Source organism: Pyrgilauda ruficollis, unplaced genomic scaffold (assembly GCF_017590135.1).
Source record: "Pyrgilauda ruficollis isolate IOZ18807 unplaced genomic scaffold, ASM1759013v1 scaffold17, whole genome shotgun sequence".
NCBI lineage: Eukaryota > Metazoa > Chordata > Aves > Passeriformes > Passeridae > Pyrgilauda > Pyrgilauda ruficollis.
Window position 1 is genome coordinate 10,462,905 of NW_024515875.1, and position 21,107 is coordinate 10,484,011.

The following is a 21,107-nucleotide window of genomic DNA, read 5'->3' on the forward strand; positions in this document are numbered from 1 at the left end:
TGTGAACATTAATTAGTGTAGGAATAGCCCACAGGCGTAAAGCGCCTCAAGTAATAACGGGATGTGTACCCAAACAAAGCACAAGATGAGCCATCTAGAACTGGGTGCAAAAAGAATTTAAATGCATGCAACAGAGAGTATCTTCAGAGATTCTCTCTTGAGGGTACTGATGATCTTCCCTTACTTTGTTGTGTAAGAATTACTGCACCAAGGACTCTATTTGCAGACTGTACCACTCCTTTGTTTTAATATAATATTCTTAGTTACTTGGGTTTTGTTCAGTAACAATCTTTAGATCAAAAGAGTTTGGTGTCCCTCTGTTGTTAACACTGTGCTCCAACACGCTGCAATCTGTTTCTGATTTCTTCACAGAAAATCCAGTGGCAAAAGGTCATTGGATAACCGTGTTAGAAAACTTAATAGGAAGTCTTTTGGTGAATTTCTATTCATCATTACTCAAACAGCATAGCAAATGTGAATTAGTAACTCCCATCCATGAAATTATGAAAGGCTTTTTACTTCTTGATTCAATGGCATTTTACACTCGCCCTACCCTAGAAACAGATAACAGAGCAAAGAGCTTTTGTAAATTCAGCCCTACACTTGGAGATCCCACAGGAGCTCTGGAATGCAGGACAGCAAAGGACCTCCTACATCCTTGACTCAGGTACATGAAACTGCAGGCAAACACACATCATCATCCTTTTATTCAGCAGATAAACATGTTTTCTACTCCTAGGACCTCATTGTCAGAAATGATTCAGGCATTGCAGGTATCAGTTTGTGTGGGGCTTTTGTGCAAGGTCTGTCCTCCAGGAAAAACAGCTTTTTTCTCTCCCAGGCTGACCAACCACTTGATGTGTTGTGGACAGCAGATATCCCCTCTGTCAACCTTCCACTTTGCCAGGCTGAATTCCTCTCACCTCTCCTGATGCCAACTCTCCATTCCCTGGTGAACCTCAACACTCCTGTCTCCACTGAGACAAGTCCTCCTGAATATAGGTGACCAGAACCACAGACCACATCTCAGAGGTGTTCACCCATCTCTGCACAGCACTGACATGCTTTTTGTGTCATCAGAAACAGCCTCTCAGTGCATGGATGCCTTGCCAGCACCATGAGGCTCCTTGGCAGAGGTTGCTCTGCTCCCTGACAGCCGCTATTGATTCAATAAGTGACTGGACTAATTCCAGAGAACAGCCCCCACCATGGATGTCAAGGCCTATTAACTACCAGGATAACCACCTATGGCTCAGGAAGCTGCAGATCACTTCAGGGTACATTTGTGAAATATCAAAATTCACTTTCCTGCTCTTCTGTTGGAATTTGCTCTTGATCAGAGTTGAGTCAAGATATGAGATCAGACAGACTTTACTTTTGACTTTAATTTTCACTTGCTTTTTTCACCCTGCATTGGTGATCCGTGTATTATGGCTGACTGTATATTCCATTTTTTCTGTTACTGATTTCAGATTGAGAACATCCCAGATTGTAGTGAAAGGTTTTGCTCCCCATCCCAGAAGGAACAACTTTGCATTTTGACTTTTAAAATTTCTTTTCTCTTCTGCTGTTCCAGGCCTCAGCATTATCTGATCCTTCATTCTCTGTATTGACAATTCTTTCTAGATTCTTTTACAAAAAAATTCTTCTTACCATTACAGACAGACATCACACCTGTCACCTGTGACTACTTGGAAACCACCTAAGAAAGCAAACAGTGACACTGTTGGTACACATGAACACACAGCGCTTTTCCCTTCCTTCCCAAATTCTTCCCTGAATTTTTACCTGAGAGTACGTTTGGCTATATGAGTGACTGCTCTTTCTCAAATAAACTCTTATAGGAGTTGGCTCAGCCTGAAATATTGTCAAAAAGACTCTTGCTCTTCATATTAAAAAAAACCACCACACCATCACCAGCCTTCACACATCCCACACGTGAACCAGCACAGATAGAGTAATGCTTCCTTTCCAAAGCCCACAGAAAGCCTATGACTTTGCACTGAGAGAAGCCAGCTCCAGAGCTACAAGACAAAGGCTAAAAATAACCCATTAAAGGATTAATTTCAGGATTTTTAAATACAGCTAATTAACATGCAAAGGAAAGGCACATGGTCTCCAGGAAGGAGCACACACAATCCCAGAGTCTGCAAGGGAAGGGAGGGGGGGCGGGTGACATGCAGGCAGAGTGCCAGCAGAGAGATAAAAGAGGATATTCCCTATATATATCCCTTGGGCAGAGAACATGCACAGGAACGTCTGTTTCAGAGGAGGTGGAAGCAGAGGCGTGAAGCACTTCACTGTTGAAGAGGCACAGACAATGCAGTGCAACCACAAAGGACAGGACACACCTTGCCACTGCAAGTGAATTCCAGTGAGGTGGCTCAGGGCCCGAGGACACCACAGGGAGATCAAGGGATGCAAAAGCTGCTGCTTTGGAAGTGATGCTGCACTTGGGAGCTGGGCGCAGCCTGAACACACCAGTGCAAGGAACCACAGGGCAGCAGCTGGATGGAAAACTGGATCTCAAGGTGGATGGCATGGCAGTACAGCTGGGACCATGTGCTGCACTCAGTTGTGGCACTTTGGAGGCAATTTCCTCCTATGATCGTTGCATCCTGAAAACAAGGTAGCATGTATGAGCAACATGGGTGATGTCAGACAGAAAGGATTATCTACAGTTCATGTGAATCTGAAAGCAAATCTGGTTATTCACAGGCTGTACTGGAAAAAAACAGAGCTATAGCAGCAGTTCCAGAGGATTTCAAGGCACAGGGGGAAACAAGCTCAGTTGAAGCCATTTCCTCATACCAGTTTCCCTGTGAATAACACTTAATTGGAAACTTTTTCCATTTCTCAGACAGCAGAGGAATAGACAGTCAGACTTTATTCCCAACTCACTGGCTACTGAAGTCTCAAGAAAAGCTGAGGGTTTAACCTGGTGGCTTAATTATTTAGCACCACTGCTTGTCTGCCTGACCCTTTACCTTCATCTAAAAGGATCTTTGAACCTTTTAGCCACTTTCACACAATCTGAGAAATGGGGAGAAATCTCAAACTTTTGTGAGGTTTGGTGGCTTTCACAATGGCACCCAGGAACAGCCTCAAAGTGCTGTGCATGAAGCTGCATTTTGAGAGCCATCTGAGCACTACAGGGACCTGTCAGAACCAAGTACAGGGTACAGGGGTTTAATTTTGCAACAGGGGGTCTTGATACATGTTAAAGTTGACGAAGTCCCTAGCAGAACTGCAGGGGAAAGAAAAGTTGCAGCACCACCAAGCCTCTGGAAAAGGGTCAGCTTCACACTTCAGTGCTACAGGATGCTGCTTTTGGAGGCAAAGGAAAAAAAAACTACACTCTTTTCACTTAAAGACATTCTTTATTCAATCTTTTTTATATACAATATTATTTTTTAATCTGTAAAAAGTACATATGCAGGATTCCAGGTCAGAGGCAGAAGGTTTCCACGTCAGAAGATAGACTTTTGCCCTTTTATTATTTTGGAGGAAAAAATAATCTGTCAGTTTTAGACAAAGCAAGAATAAAGGCAGAATGCAAATCCAACTTCCACCAAGCGATTAGGATTAAAGGCAACAATTCACTGTAACAGGTCAGGCTGTCTCCTCTGACTTTGGTGGTTCCCAACTTTCCTGGGCAATTACAGAGCAGTTTGTCAGAAGGTGCTGACAGCTGAGGCAGGTCGTGCTTATCATCTCCGCTACAGCTGTACGCACACAACTTGCAAAAGAGCCTGGGCTTCCTCTTTGTATGGCAACTCAAACTCTTGAGTCAGAAGACTGTTTTCTCAAAAGTCAAGGAGTGAAAGAGGGTTGTCTCACTCAGGGTGAACAGATCTCCCAACTACAGTATGGATCAAGAGCTTGCTTTCATTTTTCTCTGGTATCAAGAAGCCTGTTTCTTATTTGTCCCCTTATAAACATGGGCTAGGCTTAGTAGTGTAAATACCAACAGGGCTTTGCTTAGGGGGTGCACCTCTAACCTTAAAGGATGGCATTACAGGCAGTGTGCCATTATTGTTACCTTTCAGAACCCAGGCAATATTCAAATCTTGTAAAATATTGGGGGGGAATATGTCAGTGTTTGGGAGCTAGAACACAGTGATCCACAAATTTGGAGCAGGGAGCTGAAGGAACAGCAAAGGTGTGACTGGCACATGGAACTACTTGCTCTTCCTTCTACTCCTGGGCACTTGCTATTTTCTGCACTTTTCTTGAACATTCAGTTTTAAGGACTACAGTGTGCAGCAAAATTAACACTCAGAATATCATTCAAGGGGTTTTTTTATTTAGAGGACAATGCTAAGAAGTTGACTTCTTGACTGCGGCGCATGCACAGCTCCAGGGTTGTTAATGGAAGCTGCAGAAATCTGGCCTCTTTGAAAAGTCAAGCTTTAATTGTTAGGAAAAAAATTACTGCTGGCAGATCCTGACCAACAGGCAAGTTTGAGGCTTGGATTAGGAAAAGAACCATACATCCTTGTTTTGACTGCATGCAAACAGGAAATAAACAATTTTGGGATTTCCAGACTCCTGCCCAAATCCAGTGTGCCAAAAATGCACATGATTTTCTGGTTTTTATTTCATTCTGTAAAGGGAGAGGGTATTGTAGAAGTTGTAAAATGGGACAGCTACCTAGAGAAAATGAGGATTGTTTTGTTAGAGAGTACAGTGCAAGACTCAGAAACAGCTAGGACTAAAAAGTCATTTTTGTGCTTAAATTTACACTCTTATCTTCAAGAAAGTAAGACAGCAGCAACAGAATGAAATGGCAACATTCTACTGTACCTTATGTACCCAGAGGGAAAACAGTCTGAACTTTGGGTTGCACATAATGCCATTTTGCAGATCAGAACCTGCTTTTCTGTGAAGGACTCAGAAGGAGGGCACATCACTTCAGTCAGAAGTTTCAGTATCTGTGCTGCTTGGTAATTAAGCATGTAACTCGGCCAGAACCCATAACCTCCAAAATCTGCTTGATCTAGGAAATCTTAGGATGAAATTTATGAAAGACACAGCAATTAGTCCTTAAAATGCATTGTTTTTGGTAGACTCTGCACATCATTAGCTTCTGGAGGAAAAGGCCAGTTGCTATTTTAAAGAGTGATGGAGAATAAACTGACTGTTATTGGGGTAACTGGAAAACAAGAAACAAGTGTCCTTTATTTGGTACCTGCTGCTTATCTACACAAAGAAGAAATAGCTGTACATCTGCTTTGAGAAGAACACCATCCCACAACATGAAATGGCTTAGTCTTCAATTCAAGCATTCTTGTGGCAGTAACTTAACCCACTGGGATTCATGGAGAGGTTAAATTTGAAGGGTTCCTCTTCAATTCACAAGAGGGAGATGGAGGAGGAGAAGCAAGTTTGGTGTTTCTGGGACTCCTTGACATTCCTCTGAACAGACTGGCAGCCATTCTACACCTGCATTTATCAGGAGGAGTGCAGGGATGGGTCTATGGGGCAGAAGGTGCTTTTATTATTTTTAATTCTTTGTTTTTTTCTTAACAGAAGGGTCTGCTTTTCCTCTTTCTTCTATATCCTCAGAGACATGTAGGAGAACAAGGCAATTGAGTGCAGTTTTAAACTAGTAACAGTTCTCAAAGGATCAGAAAAACAATTTGAAAACACAGCATATCTGAATTTGGGAAAATGAAACATTACTAGTTCTTCAGTAAGTCACTGAATAATAATTAGAAAAATAAATTAATGTGGGGCCAGTAAGAAGAATCCATTTATTAAGCTACTTCTAACTTTAAATAATACTGAAATCACTATTACTTACTATACCAATTACTTTATAAGATCTCAAATTATTTTTAGGATGCTGCTGGAAATTACAGTAACAAAGTAACTGGTATTAAGGTACAAACATTGAGACTGAAACTTTTGCCAAGCCCCATGTCTTCTTCCTCTTAAACGAAAGTAAAAGCATCTGACAGTATTTTTACTTAGATCATATGATGATTTCTATGTCTAAGTTAGTGACACAGACAAATGAAGAGTAATTTTGGGGGGAAACTCTACAGCTCTACAGTCAGATGTATTATAATATGATAAGGAGCAAAGTTTTTTTATAAAAAACTTCATATAAAAACATTTTTGAGGAGGGAAAATAGCACTCACTCCCTTTAAATCTAATGCTGTACTGCTGTAGCTCACTGAAGAGTTCTCCCACTTGCTTCAGTACAAAAACATCATCAAGATTTTTTAAAGACTCAACCTGTGCACTAATTAGGAGGGAAACCTGCACCTAAAGGCTGTTTGTCAGCAAAGGGGCCAGTCACCGTGGCAAAAAGATTTGAGAGCTCTGTAAGGGAATAAAAAGAATAATTTGAGCTGCATGGGTTCTGAACAACAGTAAAAGAGATTGAGAAAGACAAAACTGAAAAGATAAAAAATCTGGAAAGATGAAACTTTTTTTAGCAAATAAATGAAGACTGAAAAAGACTCCATTTAAATGATACCACACAGCCCAGCCGTGAAGTACTTGAAAATACCCCATGCATTTAGCAGCATCGTAAATGAATTAAAGCAGACACTCTTCAGTTTCTTTTTCCAGTCACCTATGAGACATGTTAGGCTGCTTCCAAAGATCATGTTGGATTTCTACTGGAGCACCCAGAAGAAAAGCAAGTTTTGTAAAGTAAATCAAAGTCAGTTTTAGGCTTCTGTCAGACACACATATACCTGCAGAGAAGGTTCTGTGAATAGAATCCAAAGAATGAAATGTAATAGACTGTGTACAAAAATACAGAGCAGCAAATTCTCACTGCTTAGCTCAAGGGGAGCTTCTTTTAGTTCCATATACTGCATCCTCCTATATAAATAATGAAACAGTTATGCTCATGTTGTCATCTCTGTTTATTTAGCTAAAAGAAGAGAATGGTTTTTTCATGTGACATAATTTGTGAGGAAGGGAAACTTAGGCTCCTTCCCACTCCAGTGATACGCTCCAGATTCTGACTGAGCTTGCCAAACGAACTAAGCCCACTCTGCTGACAGTGAACAAACCAAATGCTTACTAATTGTTTTTTCTTTTTGGATATAAGCATTATTTTGAAAAGGGAAAATGAGGTACTTTAGAGTACCTCATTTAGAGTACTTTAGAGTTTAGGTCTAACAGATTAGAGGCTCTGAGAATGGCTGCCAGTCTGGACACATGCTCCTTAGAAAATTCAGACAGGTACAGAAAGAAATTCAAATCCTGATGCTGCTGGTGCAGTGGTGTTGCTTTGTTCATGCCATCATAAAAAATTAAAAAGAAAAAAGAAAAAAAGAAAGGAAAAGAAAACCTAGGTATTTGGAACCCACCCAATCTGAAGAGGTGACTGTGTGTTGTTCCTTGCAACAGCAAGCAGCAAGTTTCTTTCCCTGGAAGGGAAAGCCTCTTCTTTCTTGTGCTGCTGCATTAATATTATCTGTAGATTCCATGTCTTGCCAGGGTTCAAAGCGTGTGAAGTCTCCGTCCTGCAAAAATCACACTCACGTGTTTTGGTCATGTATAAAACAGAACTTTTAACTTATTTATATGTTGAAGAGCTTCGTTTCCCATGCCAATACTTGCTTGACTCGGGGGTCTAGGTTTACCAAGTGTCTGTCTGTCTGTCTCCCCTCCTGCTAAAGTCTCAAGTGGTCCATGTAAACAAAACAGAGCTGAAAACAGTCTCTCTTCCTCTTCGTAGAGCTGCTTTTATCGATATGCAGGATTTCCTGACAGTGTGGTGTTGGCTAAATGTAAAACAGGCAGAGGATGAGCTTCTGTGTTAAAAACCCAGTTGTCTAATGGTAGAAGATCATCATTGGAGAAAAGCAGATACAAATACCTGGACAACAAGACAGAGATGAAAAACATGGGAATTAAAGCAGAGCACAGGCAGGCAGGAGCAACAGACCATCTTCAGGCCTCACAGTTCAGCAACTACAGCTATAAACAAAGTACTTGCTTTCAATCTTTGTACAGCACACACACAGCCTTCCTGATTATGATGAAGTAATTTTTATTATGATCAAGCCCTTCAATGAAATGTTTTTATAAAGACAACATTTTAATATTTCCAAGAAACTTTTGTTTTTTAAATCTCCCTTCAAAGACCTGCAGTGCAAAACAAACATCAAGACACCAACCACAAGTATTTGGTGGACAGGAGAGCAGAGAAGTTGTCAAAAAGCTTTTCTTAATGGAGTAAACCCACTTGGAAATGACTAATCCTCTTTAATCCAAACCAAAGATTTCATGGCAGCACAAGAGAAGCTACTAAACCATGACAGGTATCTGGTTTGTCATCACCATTCTGGAAGCTGGCTCAGCTTCTGGTGAGAGGAAATGGGACAATAGATTGTGCAGAGGGTTTTCACAGATGTTGCACATTATAATAAAATGCAGAGGACATGAAGCATGTAACAAAATAAGGATTACTGGACATATGCAGAAAAAAAGTATTTGTTGTTCCTTTTTTCTTAATGCACACTTTTGAATGTGGCTGTGCTGTAACTCTGTAGGACATACTGGGGGGTAGTAGGGATCTGTCAAAGTTTCCTAACACAACAGCTAAAACTCAAACATTTCCCTGTTACAGAAAACCTGGCTGTGTGAGTGCAAGCACAACAGCGTGGGTGTACAGGATCTTTCAGCTCCTGCTTGCTTTCCTGCCATGCAGAAAAAGACAGCTCTTGCTGCACTTGACAAGGAAAGGGTGTCATTCCCATTAGTGGATTCTGCCACATCCAGAATGTTCACACTTGTTCTGCTGCTCCTTCGCTCTCTCTCCATCAGACACTGGGAGTGTCTGCTGCTTTCAGCCCTGTGTCACTACCTGATCAATTCTTCTGCTGCCTTTATTTGCCAGCTCTATCCACAATCCAGTCAGCAGACCCCTACTTCTTCTTTCCTTCCTCATCTATTTACTGTTTACAGATAAAAATTTCTTGCAGAGATGATTCAGTTTTGTCACACATATCTTGTGTGACATATCTTCACACTCTTCATTTGTCTCTAAAGCATCAGGCCTTTCCCTTCCTCAGTACTTCTGCCTTGCTCTCTCCTGCTGCAGCACTCCAAGCTCTTTCTCACCACAGCAGCAATATTGCATCTCACTCAAACTCACCCTCCTCATTTGATTCACACTTTTCTTTTGAATAACTTAAGCAATCTATTTCTCCATCTTGGTCCTTCCCACTCAACAGGTACCTTCATGCCAGGTACTGCTCAAAACTCTCAAATTTGCTGTGTATCTCCAAGGAATTGAAGTATCCAGGCAGCAACAAAGCGTATTTGGGACAGTTACTAAATCTGAACTTGAGAGGAATGAATATGCAGAAGTAATCATCAATAGCAGAAAAGACTACAGCAGGTACTGCTTAAGACATATTTTATGCCACTCTTCTGAGGAACATCTTTGATTTCCTCATGACATCATACCCAACCCCTCTGTCTTTATTTTCAATTGGGCTATCTCATTGTGAAACCAGTTTCTGGTTTGGGCTATGCCAATTGCATCAATGTAAAAAACACCTAATATCCAGCTCTTCAATAAACCTTCATTTTGTTCCACAAGCAGGAAATGCTCCAAACCAAAATTCAGTAAAAATTGCTGAGTTCTTTCCTAGAACTGCCACCATCTGCAACGCTTGCTCTATAATATATCCAGTTTCTGAAGGATGCATCAGTGAATTTTCAGATCTCCTTGTGATTATTTAAGATGCAGACAGGACTCTGTGATACATCCAAAGTCAGCCTTGCCACCACACAAGTCCCTTAGGAGCAGATTTCATTCTCTTATTTGGCTTTTATAGGCAGATCAATCATATACCATCAGCTCGCGGAGAGGTACTGTTTCTCTGACCTGACCTGTTTGAAACTGCTGCCTCTCTCTTTGGGACCACTGCTTTTAGTCTCCAGAAAATGAACTTGAAGGAGTAAATGAAATAAAGTTAGAGAAGACAACAGAGGAGGTAGCAGTGACTGACTTTCTTTTCATAATGGTAACACAAGGGCAACAAAGTATTGTGATTACCTAGAGGAATTTGGTAAGGAGCCAGCAGAAGGATAGAATAGCCACACTATCCCCTTAGACACTGTGAACTTTGAGTCCCTTTTTCCCAGTAAAACATACTGTGATGCCTGAATTAGACACAAAACCTGCCATTTTCAGGACCTGCTTTCTGTTCCATTTGGTGCTCGTAATACTCAAAATCAGTCTTTGTCTCCATTAGCTACCTGTGGAGCATGTTCTAGAATTTAGATGTGAGTTTTTACAGAAAGATGCAGAAATGAAAAGGACTTACTTCAAAGTTTCAGCAAGGAAAAAGCTCTGCTGTACATCATCATATGTAGGAGATGAGGAATACACATCCTTGACACCAGAAAAGCCACCACTAACTCGGCAATACTTGTCAATTGCCTGCAAAAAGGAAAGGAAAAGACACAGAGAATTTAACTGTAGAACAAAATCTGGAAATTTTAAAGCATCAAGCTTGGTCAACAAAGAAGGTGGTTCTTTTTGTGCTGCATTTTTCTGCTGTGAATCTCTTTGTTGAAGGATGTTATGGACATTAAGAGTTTATGCTGAAAAAAAGAAAAGTAGACTGGACACATACAGAAGTAGCATCCTTTTAGGGTTATTAATGACACCACATTTGGCAAACTGCTACATGCTAAGAAAGTATTCTGGGGAAGAACACTTTCTTTCCTGGGTATTTACTGTTGGCTGATACTGACGACATGACAAGGACTCTGTAGACTTTTTCTCTGAGCTCATGCAGTTCCTCATCAGTGACACTGGGCAGAACATCCATCAGTCAAATCAATGGAATAAGCGCTGTGATGTGCACAGGAAGGTAACAAACATCCCTGGGAGAGTCTTTAGAGTTAAAGGAATTCTTTGACTGGTAGCTAGTCATGGAGACTTACTGAAAGTAGAAATAAAATACTGTACTCATCTTTATGGACTGTTGATTCCATCCTGTAAACTCTTCTAGCTGCTGCTTTCTCCCCTCATCTCCTTCTCCTACCTATGCTATTCACAGTTTCCTGCTTATACAGCTGAAACTCAAGCCAGCTTGCATGCTGGACTGCAGCAGAGCTCTTTACCTTTAAAGCATGGAGTTTAAATCCATGCACATTCCATGAAGGAAGGGGCCAATGGCTTCTCCCCCTCCAGCTCCAACACAGTACAGTGAAAAGCACAATGGAAGAGGAGGAGACTGGAAAGAAAGCGTTAGCAGCTCAGAGCACCTCTCGCCTACACTTTCATTATTCCACTCGCATGCACGACCTTACAGCACACAAGGATACCAGCCATTAAAACTGGCTCTGAAGGAACGACTCTGAAATGATTCACAGGTTATTTGTGCTTCCCTGCTGCTTCGACTGTGCTTCCTCAGCAGATACCAACTCTTTTAATAGATTCATGCAGGGACAGAAAAGAAGCGGGGATGAAGGAAAATGTTTGTCTGGGGATGTCTGTCATTACCAACGACTGAACACAGCCACCTGTAGCTCAGTAATCTATGATTCAGCCCGATAGCCTTGCGTGGAGCTCCTCTCCACATGGTGCTTTAGGCCCACATTTCTCTTCATTCTGATTTTTGCTAGTTATACTCAGCAGAAGCTGAGGGGAGTCAAGGCAGGGGAGCAACTAAGTTTTGAATGATGCCCTTTTTATGCAGAGAAAACAGATTCAATCAAAACTAACTCTTCAAGGACCTCAGTATCACCTTTGCATACTAGAAATATGGGAGACAAAGAGGAATTTTCCACTGGACAAATGGACAAAGAACTATCAGCAGATGCTGTCACTGAAATCAGGAGGAAAAGCAAAAAGTTGAGCAGGATACCCAGGACAGCAAGTCACAGCACAGCAGGTAATACAGCTGACCTCCTCCTAGAATACACTCTTACCCTGTGGAAATCTGAGACTGTTCATGAACCAGAGAATAATCCAGACTGTACTAAGTTCTTCCAAATTTCTAAAAAGGAAGGTTTTTAGAAAAGCAAGTGAAGAGACTGGCAAAAGTATTGGAATGGCTGTGGCTCTAGAGTCTGAATTTATGCCAAGAAAGGTACAGTCTTTCTTGGCAAAATCTAATACTTGCTGTAATTCCTTATCTCAAGCACAACTTTCTCAAAGTTTAGATGGAAACGCTCCATTTTTCGTTGGGACTTGAGTCTAAAAGGAGAAAGTGCCTGGATGAATTCTTTTCAGATTTGGTTACTGGTGCAGGCCAGATCTACATTGAGACAACTCACATGCTGAGATCTGGATTCATCAGATTTTCTCTACAGTGAAGAGAAAGGTGTATGTGGCACATCTAACCCAACAGCACCAAATGCATGACAATCTCTGTGTCTGCACGCTCTTGCACAACAAAAGTGATGCTACCTGCCACATGGCAGCCAAACAACATCAACAACACAAACAACCCCAACACCACTCTCTCCACAGAAAATGAAAACACACCTATCAACCAAACCAACAAAGAGGAAAGAAAAAAATGAATTACTTAGCTTCTGAAGAAATAATGCATACACTGTTTACAGAACAATTTGCATATTCCTCCCCAGAACTCCTACAGCCACCAGGCAGGTGTTATATGAATAAACAAGAGCCAAAGCACTTCTGCTTTATAGGCAGAAAATGAAGTGCCTGCTCTTGGCACTACTCCCTTTTATAATAATACAGAACATGACCTTGTGTCTGCTCTGAAGCATGGCAAGATGGAGGAGGAAGCCCCAGTGTTTACAACTCCTGCCAGAATTCCCAGCATACAGTCTGATCAGGCCAGTGTTTCCCTGGTCAACCATTCAGCAACCCTGATGCTGTGTGCCACAGCCTGTACAGGAGAAGCCTGCTAGTGACTCTGGCAAAATGAAAACAAGGAATACATGATACCACTGTTAGGACACCATGTCCTTCCTCCAGAAGAATTAAATCCACAAGCCAGTGTAAGAGACAAAACTTATTTTGGAAATTGTAGCTAATGGATAGCACTGAGATCCTGCTCTGTGCTGCAGAGGTCTCATACTTGGGTAACTAAGTGCAACAATGGTGAAGCCAGCAGGCCTATGAGCCTGAAGAAAGAATATGTATGATCTATACCAACTTTTTTTCCTTACGATTACCAAGTAACCTTGTATCTTCAGAAATTTCTCCTTGGGAAGACAAATTCATGTTCAGAACAGGCAATGGATTTACCCTAGGTGATCAGAGTTCTACATAATGCAGGTAGTAATGAACTGTACAGGAAAAAAGCCTCTGAAAGATTGCTTTACAGCTGTTCATCCAAATAGAAAAATTTTAAAGCATGAACAAATAATTTGTCCTTGATTCGAAGCTGTACAGAACTTCAGGACACTGGCTGAAAAGCTTGGTGCCACAGACAAGCTGCTTAAATAACACTTGAAACTCTCAGTGTTCCATCTTCACATAGATCTCAGAGCACTTGGTATAGTGGCATCTGATTTGCCACACAGATACACTTTCACTCCAGAGCTGCAGACCAGTCTCCCTGACAAAACAGTGCTTAATTTACTGCACCACAGAATACAGGGAAGCTCCAAGATGACTGGAAGGGTGTTAAGGTAATATTGCTACCATTACAAGGCACTGGCAGACTGAATAATTTTAGGATGACATACCTGATGTTAGTTCCAGACAATTACAGAGACGCATGGATATATATATATATATATAAGAATTAGAGGATAACTGACACCAATCAGCATGGTTTTATAGAAAACTATCTTGGTCACAAGCTTGATTTCATTCTTTGAGAGCTACAAATTTGACAAATAAAGGCAACTGCAGAGCTGTAATAAACTTAAAAGCTTCTAAGGCAATTGACATGATATTTAAGATGTTATGGGAAGACAAGGCAGCACTATACTGTATCAATGTAATTCAATTTAAAATTGACTGACAGTGCTCTAAGAAAGAACTGGCAATGCAAAATCATCACAAAATAAAGCTGCTTCTCACAGAGATCCACGAAGAGCAGTCTGAAGTTTTATCAATCACTGCAACACCGCTGCTGGCTAAAATGACATACGTAAATAACAGCAGACAGTGTAATTTGCTGGTAACTGGGTGCCAAACAAAATGAGTTTCATAAAACCAGGCACATAATCCTAAACCTAGTCATCAAGTCTGTGTAACTGCAGACCCAGGCTAGCCTGGAAGGTAGAGACAACCTTTGGAATGCAGAGACACTTCAAAGACTTCCATGGCTATGTAACACAGTTCCGTCTGAGTTCCTGCTAGGACACTGGTTATTATAATCTATGAAAATTCTTTGGAAAGAAAACATGGGGGGAAGGACATTTTAAAATGGCACAGGAAGTCACAGGAAAACCCAGTGACTGAGAGCTGAAACTAGGCAAATTCAAATGGGAAATAAAGCAAGGGTTTTTCTAATAGCAAGAATAAATAAATAATGGAACAAACTACAAGAAGTAGTGGATTTTCTAGTTTCCTTTATTCAAGTACAGAATAGAACAGGAGAATATTCAACAGTATATTCCTACCAAACACATGTGTCTTGACTCAGAAGTGACACGAAGTGAAACATACAGTACCTGTAACATACAGGGAGGTCAACATGAACCTAAATTCTTTGGAAATAAAATTTGATGTGCCTCTCAATTGGACTCCAGCTCCCTCAGTTTCTCTGAGGGTGTTTTTTGTGGCATATGCGACTTTTCTTGACTGTGCCAACAACATGCCCATAAAAACTGTGCCAGTTTCTTCACCAGCTGTCATACTCACAGCTTCTAACCCACGAAACTGTGAAACCATATTTCTTTTACCTCCAACTTATGTCTGGCTCTTTTCTGTCTACTCTTCTCTAAGCAGAATCACAGAATGGCTTAGGTTGGAAAGGAGCTCAAAGATCATCTAGTTCCAACCTCACTGCCACGGGTAGAGATGTCACTCACTAGAACAGGATGCTCAGGGCTCCATCCAACCTGACCTTGATCACTTACATCCACAGCTTCTCTGAGCAACCTATTCCAGTGCCTCACCATGCTCTCAGTAAAGAATTTCTTTCTAACATTTACTATAAATCTGTCCTCTTTAAACCATGCCTTTTGTCCTGTCAATAAAAACACCATCTCGCTTCTTTTAATAAGCCCTCTTTAGGTACTAAGGGGCTGCAATGAGGTCTCTTTGGAGCCTTCCCTTCCCCAGGCTGAACACCCCCACCTCTCTCACCCTGTCTTTGCAGGAGAAGTGCTCCCACCTTTGGATCATATTTGTGTCCCTTCCTGGAACCTGCTGTAAAAGGTGCACTCATTCTTGTGCTGAGGACCCCAGATCTGGGTGCAGCTGAGGTCTCATGAGGGCAGAGAGCTATAGGTCTTTCCATTCCATCTTACTATCAATCCTCAATTTGCCTGAAGTTAGCCCAAGCTTCAGGTCTGGGCTATTTATTTTCACTGTTAATAAAAGCTCTGATGAACTCAGCAGCCTCTGTGGTGCAGTCCTACTTAGTGAGATACATAAGTCCACAACTCTTAATTGAACCCTCCATTCACACAGCTCAGATTAGTAATTGGCTTTACATGCCTATTGTGAAATGATGGCTCTTACTGCTTTTAAATAATTAGCCTGAAAAGGATTTCAGTAATTTTCTGTATTTACCCTGAGTATCCTGCATGCACATTTCTGTAATACTTCAGCCAGCCCCCCAGCACACCAATCATCCAATTTGACTGGCCCAATACAATTGAGATGAATGCTGTTTCTAGTGCTAAGTACAGTATTAGGGAGAATTAGCCTTTTTTCATCAGGAAAGAGATAGAGACGCTGTCACAGGGATTTATGATCACTGAGGGAATGTAAGATTGAACTTCCTGGTTTCTCCCCCAGAGACACTTGATTTGGGGAGATGCAACAAAACAGGCCTTGGACAAAGCATAGCATTTGCACTAAAGTTTTGTCAAAAAATATAGACAACAAATCCAAGTATGCTTCAGAGGTTGGAAGGCAAAAGGAAGACAAACTCAGACAGTGTTGTACAACAGCAGTAAGCCAACTGCTCTACGTGACACACCAGATTCTTCTCTATTTATAAATGATGGAATAAACACAGCCAGAGCTGTGTGTGATAGGGAAGAAGAAAAAGTGGTGAGTAGGTGTGAGGAATAAACACAAGAACTTATTATCTATATGCAATGAACAGAAAATCCTGGGGAACAAAAAGCTCCAAGCTTCTGTGTCAGCATGATGGTGGGGTAATAAAATTCCTAACTGTGGGAAGGAGGGGTTTGCAAAACTATTTATGAAGAAGTCAAAAATATTTTATGGCTATGTTCGATAAAGAAATCTTCTGTCAAGGAAAAACAAGCAGAAGAAGGCTGTCTGTGAGGACAGAGGCAATTAAGCACAGGGGCTGCTTGATATACAACTTCAATGGAGGTTGACAGAAGGATGAAATAAAATCCTACCCCGCACACAGAGAAAAGTGGAGGCAGGGGAGGAGGAAGGGAGGGTTTGTTTTGAAAGCATTAATGGGAACCAAGATAATGAAAGCAAATGGAGAAAACTGAGCAAAATGCAATTAAAACACATGCTTTGCAGTGTGCTTAAGAGACTGATCCTGGCCTGAAAATCTTTACACTTGTAAATTTTTTAACCTATTACGAAGGACCCCACCTCAGCTTGGATCATCCAGTCATAGCTTCTGAAAGGATCTTGCTAGATCAGCAAGAATTTGTAGTATCTACACAGGCAAGGAGCAGGCTATTAACTTTGTCATGTCAGAAATATGCATAGTTTAGGCAGCAGGGATGATGAGACTCAGTGTTTGATGTTTTGGAGACAGCAGAATGCATTCTGGAATACAAATGCTACAAATGTGGAACCTGTTTCCAGAATAACATAATTCTGTTTGGAACAAAACAGAGTAAAAGGTAAAACCACACTAAGACACAACTGTAAAATACCTGGCCTCTTCTAGGTGTTGCAGTTGTGCTGAGGGATGGATAGTAATGAGCTTGGCTAAATATTGTGAATACAGGCATCTCCAACATCTCTTTTCTTGATCTCTTGCTTCTGGAGCAAAACTGGTTTTCAGCCACAGAATAAACTTACCCAGTCTCCTGGTTTTCTCTTTCTTTGCTTTTCCCTCATCTCCTCTGGATGTAGTCAAAATATCTCATTACTGTCTTGTTATCTTTAATGTTTATTCTCATCTCTTGGCTTTGAGCTGTTTCCAAAGACTGCTGAAGCAATAGCATGGAAGTAGAGAAACTCTTGGGCACTGCTGACAACAGCAGGAGTCATGACTAGGGGGTTCTGTTTCCACACCTAAGCTCATGGGCTGTATAATGCTGAATGCACCTCTCACCTGAGTACCTGACTCAGCAAATGCAAAATAGCAATAACTGTGTGCACCCTCATATGTATCCTGGTTTACAGGAAACTGTGAAAATCAATTACCACTCCAAGTGCTTCATTACCATGAGACTGAAATGGCTTCAAAGGGGAAACAGACAAAATAAATTACTGACAGATGATGAATCCAGTTACCTGTGCTGCCTCCCAGCCCCACTGCCTGTACTTGGGATCGTGGGTGAATCTCCACATGTACCAGTAGGTCTCAATCACTTCTGGCCTTAGGATGTAATACTTCTCATTCTGCCGTACTGCCACCGCCTCCACGCCACCATCAAATTTGAATGCTTCTGGGCCCAGCTTTAGTGCTGCAGAGGAGACAAACAACCAAAAAAAAAGTAAAGGTAAGAAAAAAATTTGCTCCATACCAATCTTTGCAGGAAGGATGGGTAGGAGACTGCTTTATCCCAAGCTTGTGGAAAAAAAACCCAGAACCTTTAAGCAGTCTCATAAATATTTCCTACTTTTGAGGCCTATAATTTTTCTTATGAATAATTTATCTAATTCCTTTGAGAAAGCTACCTATTTTGACAGGACTACAGTAATCCTCTTGAAAACTAATGGAACACTATGAATATAAACACACTAACATATTCAATTATAGGATAAAATTGAAGTGACCAACATCAGTTTCTTACAAGAAAAAGAAAAAAGAAAAAAAGAGTCAACACAGGTTTTGATGTCCTTTGATCCCACTAGCACAGCAGGCAAAGATCTTGGAACTAAACCAAGTAGTATCATACCAAACAACCTGTACCTTTATCCAAACTGTTGGTTTAAGGATGTGCTGTCAGGCCACTGCAACTGATGTGCTGTGATCTTCAAGTAAAGGGTTTACAACTGGGCAATGAAGTCTTAAATACACCTGAAAATAAATCTCTGCACTAAGAGATTCACTGTTTAAGCCCTTAAAAAAACCTGTAAAGGACCTGTGCCAGCACCTGGAAGACTACTCATATGAGAACAACACACTGTAGAAAAACTGTCTACAATAAGAAGTTACACATATTTTGTATTATACAAAATATATGACAGCTGCACATTGGTGCTCAAATTTAACATCAATAATGTACTCTTATGCACCTCACCACTTGTTTTGGCAGAGAATTTTTAAGGCACTGAACTCTGAAGCTGCTCTCGAGCTTTAAAAAATTATCAAAGCAATTAATCATGTAATTCCTATGGGCTAGAGGTTCAAATTAACCAAGGGTTCATGGGTCTGAAAGGGGACTCTTAGAATACTATAATGAAAAATACGAGCAACTCTCAGTGTATGTGCCAGCAGAAAATCTCCAAAAGAAGTTCCTTAACCTTTTTGTTTCAAGGGGCCATGCCTCTGGATGAAAAAAGAAAAAGCATCACAAAAGAAAAAGCATCACACTGCTTCAGCCAAATGAATGGTAAGGAACACTCCATCAAGAAATGTTTACTTCTTCCAAAAGGGCCACTTTATAGGTTTCACTTAAAAAATCATATACATCTCACTGTAAAATAAAGGAGATCAGATACAGAGTTCTACCTATCCAAAATTCTGAATATAAGAATGGTCATACTGGACCAGGTGGAATTCTGTCTGCTCCAGTATCACATCAACAAAAGCCAAGATCAGACATTGATGGGGAAGTGGAAGCACCTGTCAAGCATACGAGATACCTTTTTCCATCTTTTCTACCAGCCTCTACTGTTTTTGAACTCAAGACTTCTCCAAACTAGACATACTTTTTTAGGTGGTCAGTAATTCTTAATAGATCTATTTCCCAAGTACTCATCTGGTGCTTCCTTAAATCTGTGTAATCCTTGAGCATCCAAAACAACCTCTGCTAAGGAGTTCCACATCTCTAATACCTATTTGATGCATTCTCCCTATGTGATACTGCAAATCTGCTGAATCCTATCTAGAAGGTCCCTTTTTCACCCTGAATAATACTATCCAATTCAGTTGTGCCTTGAATGGAAACTGTTCCATGCCTCTAGTCAATCCTCTAGCCCTGCTCTGCAACTCTTCCAGTTCTACTATACCCTTTGTAAAATGAGAGAGGACCAGCAAATACAGGGAAAAAAAAGTGCAGGTGAGATTAGTACAGTGACATAATGACATTTTCTATTTTTCTGTTTCTCATTTTGTTTTTCCAGAGTGCTACTGAGTTGACATTTTCATAATCTCAAAAGCAATTTCCTGAATTGCAATGGTCAGTTAGCACTCATCATTTAATATGGTAGGTTAGAAATAGTTTTTTCATAGGTGCCTCATTTTACAATTAACTACACTGGATTTAATTTAGCAATTTATTATGCAGTTACTCAAGGTCCTTGTGTAGTGCCATTTTTTTGCTATTATCAGCACACTTACCTTACTGTTCCTGCCCTTTTCTGATCATTTATATATGTGTACATTTTATTTATATATAATACATATTAAAACATGAAATGTAAATATACACTTATAATGTATATAAATACAGTACATATTTTACACACCTATACACATATGTGCAAATATATATCAAATATATCAGAATACTGCTGGTCAACCAGCATTTATCCATTGCAAGAGTGGACTATTTACCTCTATCCTGTTTTCTATATTATGCCCATTTTCTTCCTCCATACAGGTACTTGCTGCTTAGATTGTAACTGTTTAATGTCCCTAATGGGTCTTAGTAAAGGACTTGTTAAAAAGACTTTTGGAAATCAGGGAAACATGACACCTATGTTAGTCTTAGCCACCAAAGAAGCTGGATTTCAGGCAGTTCTGGTGATCCACCACCTACAGAAACTGTGATGTCTTCTCTTGCTTTGTAGCCTGCTCGTGCAGTAAATCTTTAATTATTTACTCACACCTACTCCTAATGCTATTTGAGCACTACAAGAAATCAAACTACCCAAGGATGGGTGACCTCTGCATATTGTGATGATTTCACCAAATTCTTATCTGAAACCAAGGATGTAAAATTGATAGCTGACTAAAGAAAAGAAGCTATTATGGGCACAGTACCTTTCAGGGGCCATTCTTCTAAGCCAAGAACCATCTAAGGCCATTTTACAATGCTACAGTGGTCACAGAATAATCCAAATATTTTCATATTAATAGCGCTGACAACTATAGTCTAGGCAGGGAGAATTGATGAGAAACAATTTCATAGCAGTGCAAAGCTGAATAACCACCATTTCAAAAAACTTTAACTGACTTTAAGTTGACTTCAATGAGAGCTGTATTTAGCACTGCCAAAAAAAGGGCAAATGTTTTTACTTTTAGATAAATATATTTCTAAATTTCATAAGGATTTTTGAAAATATTGTTTTCTGTTTTGTATGTGTCTTTAAGACTATGATCAATCTAGCAATAAATTTCCTGAAAGTAAGACAGGATTCATAATTATAATAATACTTGCCAGGCTCTAATTCATAGAAAACTGGAGGAAGAGAACATCCAAGACACTTCTGTTTGAGGCTCTGAACTATTCCATCAACACAAATTTCTATTTCATAAGTCTCACAAAAACATGTTATTATTCTCATTTCCTCAGCCTTGCCTGTTTAGCTGCTTACTGAAAGTCTTGGGGCAGAGACAGCATCTACTCATACCCTTGCATATGTCTCAGCTGAAATCTTAGTCATCTGGCTTATTCTGCACTAGAATTGTCACACATAAAAAACAGCTAAAGCTGTACTGCGATTCTGAGGACAGCT

General features: G+C 40.4%; 1 protein-coding gene across 1 annotated transcript in view; it reads right to left on the reverse strand.

Annotated features, from left to right (window-relative positions):
- Positions 1-3,346: 3,346 nt before the first annotated feature.
- Positions 3,347-21,107, reverse strand: part of MAN1A2 (mannosidase alpha class 1A member 2) — a 134,578-nt gene continuing 116,817 nt past the window's right edge. The window contains exons 11-13 of the mRNA XM_041463775.1: positions 17,553-17,725; positions 10,309-10,424; positions 3,347-7,847 (exon numbers count right to left, since the gene is read on the reverse strand). Coding sequence (XP_041319709.1) covers positions 7,715-7,847; positions 10,309-10,424; positions 17,553-17,725 — 422 coding nt within the window. The 3' untranslated portion in view covers positions 3,347-7,714. The remainder of the gene's footprint in view (positions 7,848-10,308; positions 10,425-17,552; positions 17,726-21,107) is intronic.